The 1742-nt window shown below is 34.0% G+C and overlaps 1 protein-coding gene across 1 annotated transcript; it reads right to left on the reverse strand.

Moving 5' to 3' along the window:
* Positions 1-546: 546 nt before the first annotated feature.
* On the reverse strand, positions 547-1253 carry LOC139848444 (uncharacterized). Its single transcript, XM_071838180.1, has 2 exons — positions 993-1253; positions 547-870 (listed from the first exon to the last, which is right to left on the reverse strand). Exons 1-2 carry the CDS (start codon positions 1251-1253, stop codon positions 547-549), a joined length of 585 nt encoding a protein of 194 aa, XP_071694281.1.
* Between the last annotated feature and the right edge of the window lie 489 nt (positions 1254-1742).

Here is a 1742-nt window from a genome sequence, read left to right on the forward strand (position 1 = left end):
AACAAGATCATCGGTTAGTTGGTCGTGCACCGTCATATCTCTAATCTCTCGGATGATAACGTCTTGATCCCATCCTCTATTCGGTATACACTCTAGAAAATTCTACATCGGTTCGGTAATGAAATCTTCCTCCCAATCACTTAACGCAAATCCTTGAACTTCTAAAATCATATTATGTAATATGATACAACAATCCATAACTATTCACATCTTGTTTACCGACATAGTGGGTGCCGTTAACCTTAAAATATGAAATCGACCTTGAAGAACCCCAAATGCCCTCTCAACATCCTTCCGGGCACTAGCTTGAAATCGCTTTAACTTAATCCTTGGATCATCTGTCGGCACCGCAAAACCTTTGACTATGGTAGCCCAGTTAGGATATATACCACCAGCTAGGTAATAGCCTTTTGTGTAATGATTACCATTTACCTTAAATGGTGCGGGTGGAGTTGTTCCATTCTTTAGTTTATCAAAAACGGGTGATTGTTTCAAAACATTTATATCATTGTTGGAACCAGCCGTCCCAAAAAATGCATGTCAAATTCACAAGTCATACGAAGCAACTGCTTCAAGCATAATGGTGGGTTTCTTGTGATCACCCCGAGTGTATTTTCCCTTTAAAGAAACTGGACAATTCTTCCACTCCCAATGCATACAATCAATACTCCAGAGCATACCTTTAAAACCATGTTTCTCCTCATGTTTACTAAATAATCGTTCAACATCGTATGCATTAAGAGATCTCATGTAACGTTCTTTGTATAAGTGAATAATACATTTACAAAAGTTGTCTAAACAAATTACTGAGGTTTGCTCACTCATTTTTAAATATTCATCAAACATATCGGCGGCAGTTCCATACGCCAACTGTCATAGAGCCGAAGTCATTTTTTGCAATATTATAAAAGTCGGCCTACCGATAGCATCAAAACGTTCCCTAAAATAACTAAAATAATCGGGAATTTTGTGACCATCGTAATTAGAAATACCTCCAGAAATTCGGAGAAATAATTGTATACGCATACGAAAACGCCTTTTAAATTTATGTTGCGGATACACGGGCGACTCACAAAAATAATCCTCCATATGTTTTCTGCGGCTTTCTCACGATCTCTTGGAATATAAATTCGGGATCTTGGAACACGCTCGGATGATTCGACTTCGCCATCTTCACCTTGTAATTCTTGAATTAGTGCAACAATACGCTCGTCTTCTGAATCAAATTCGGAATTAAGTAAATACGATGTCATTTAATTATATATACATAATTTAAATTAAAAGTGTTAAAATGAGATAAATTATTGAATTTGATGTGTAAAAAATGATAAGTTTGATGCATTTATATAGATAAGAATATAAATAATTAAAAAATACAAAAAATCTTCCAAATAGCTGAAATGTCCCGTTCATATTGATTATAAACGTTCCATATTAATTGATTTCGTCGCGAGATTTTGACCTTTATATGAGACGTTTTTCAAAGACTGCATTCATTTTTAAAACAACCATAACCTTTATTTTATTGATAAAGGTTTAAAAAAAAACAATACGTAGATTATCAAATAATGATAATCTAAAATATACCGTTTACACACGACCATTACATAATGGTTTACAATAAGAATATATTACATCAAAAATAAGTTTCTTGAATGCAGTTTTTACACAATATCATACAAGCATGGACTTCAAATCTTGTCCTTATTTTAGTATGCAACAGTGGAAGCTCTTAATAATCA

The sequence above is a fragment of the Rutidosis leptorrhynchoides genome, chromosome 1 (genome assembly GCF_046630445.1).
Source record: "Rutidosis leptorrhynchoides isolate AG116_Rl617_1_P2 chromosome 1, CSIRO_AGI_Rlap_v1, whole genome shotgun sequence".
NCBI lineage: Eukaryota > Viridiplantae > Streptophyta > Magnoliopsida > Asterales > Asteraceae > Rutidosis > Rutidosis leptorrhynchoides.

What these genes read in the sequence shown, in the direction of transcription:
- LOC139848444 (XM_071838180.1), bottom strand. Translation starts at nt 1,253, where the DNA reads ATGACATCGTATTTACTTAATTCCGAATTTGATTCAGAAGACGAGCGT. An exon ending in ATTTCTCCGAATTTCTGGAG is followed by an intron (nt 871 to 992) that starts GTATTTCTAATT and finishes GCTCTATGACAG; the next exon opens with TTGGCGTATGGAACTGCCGC.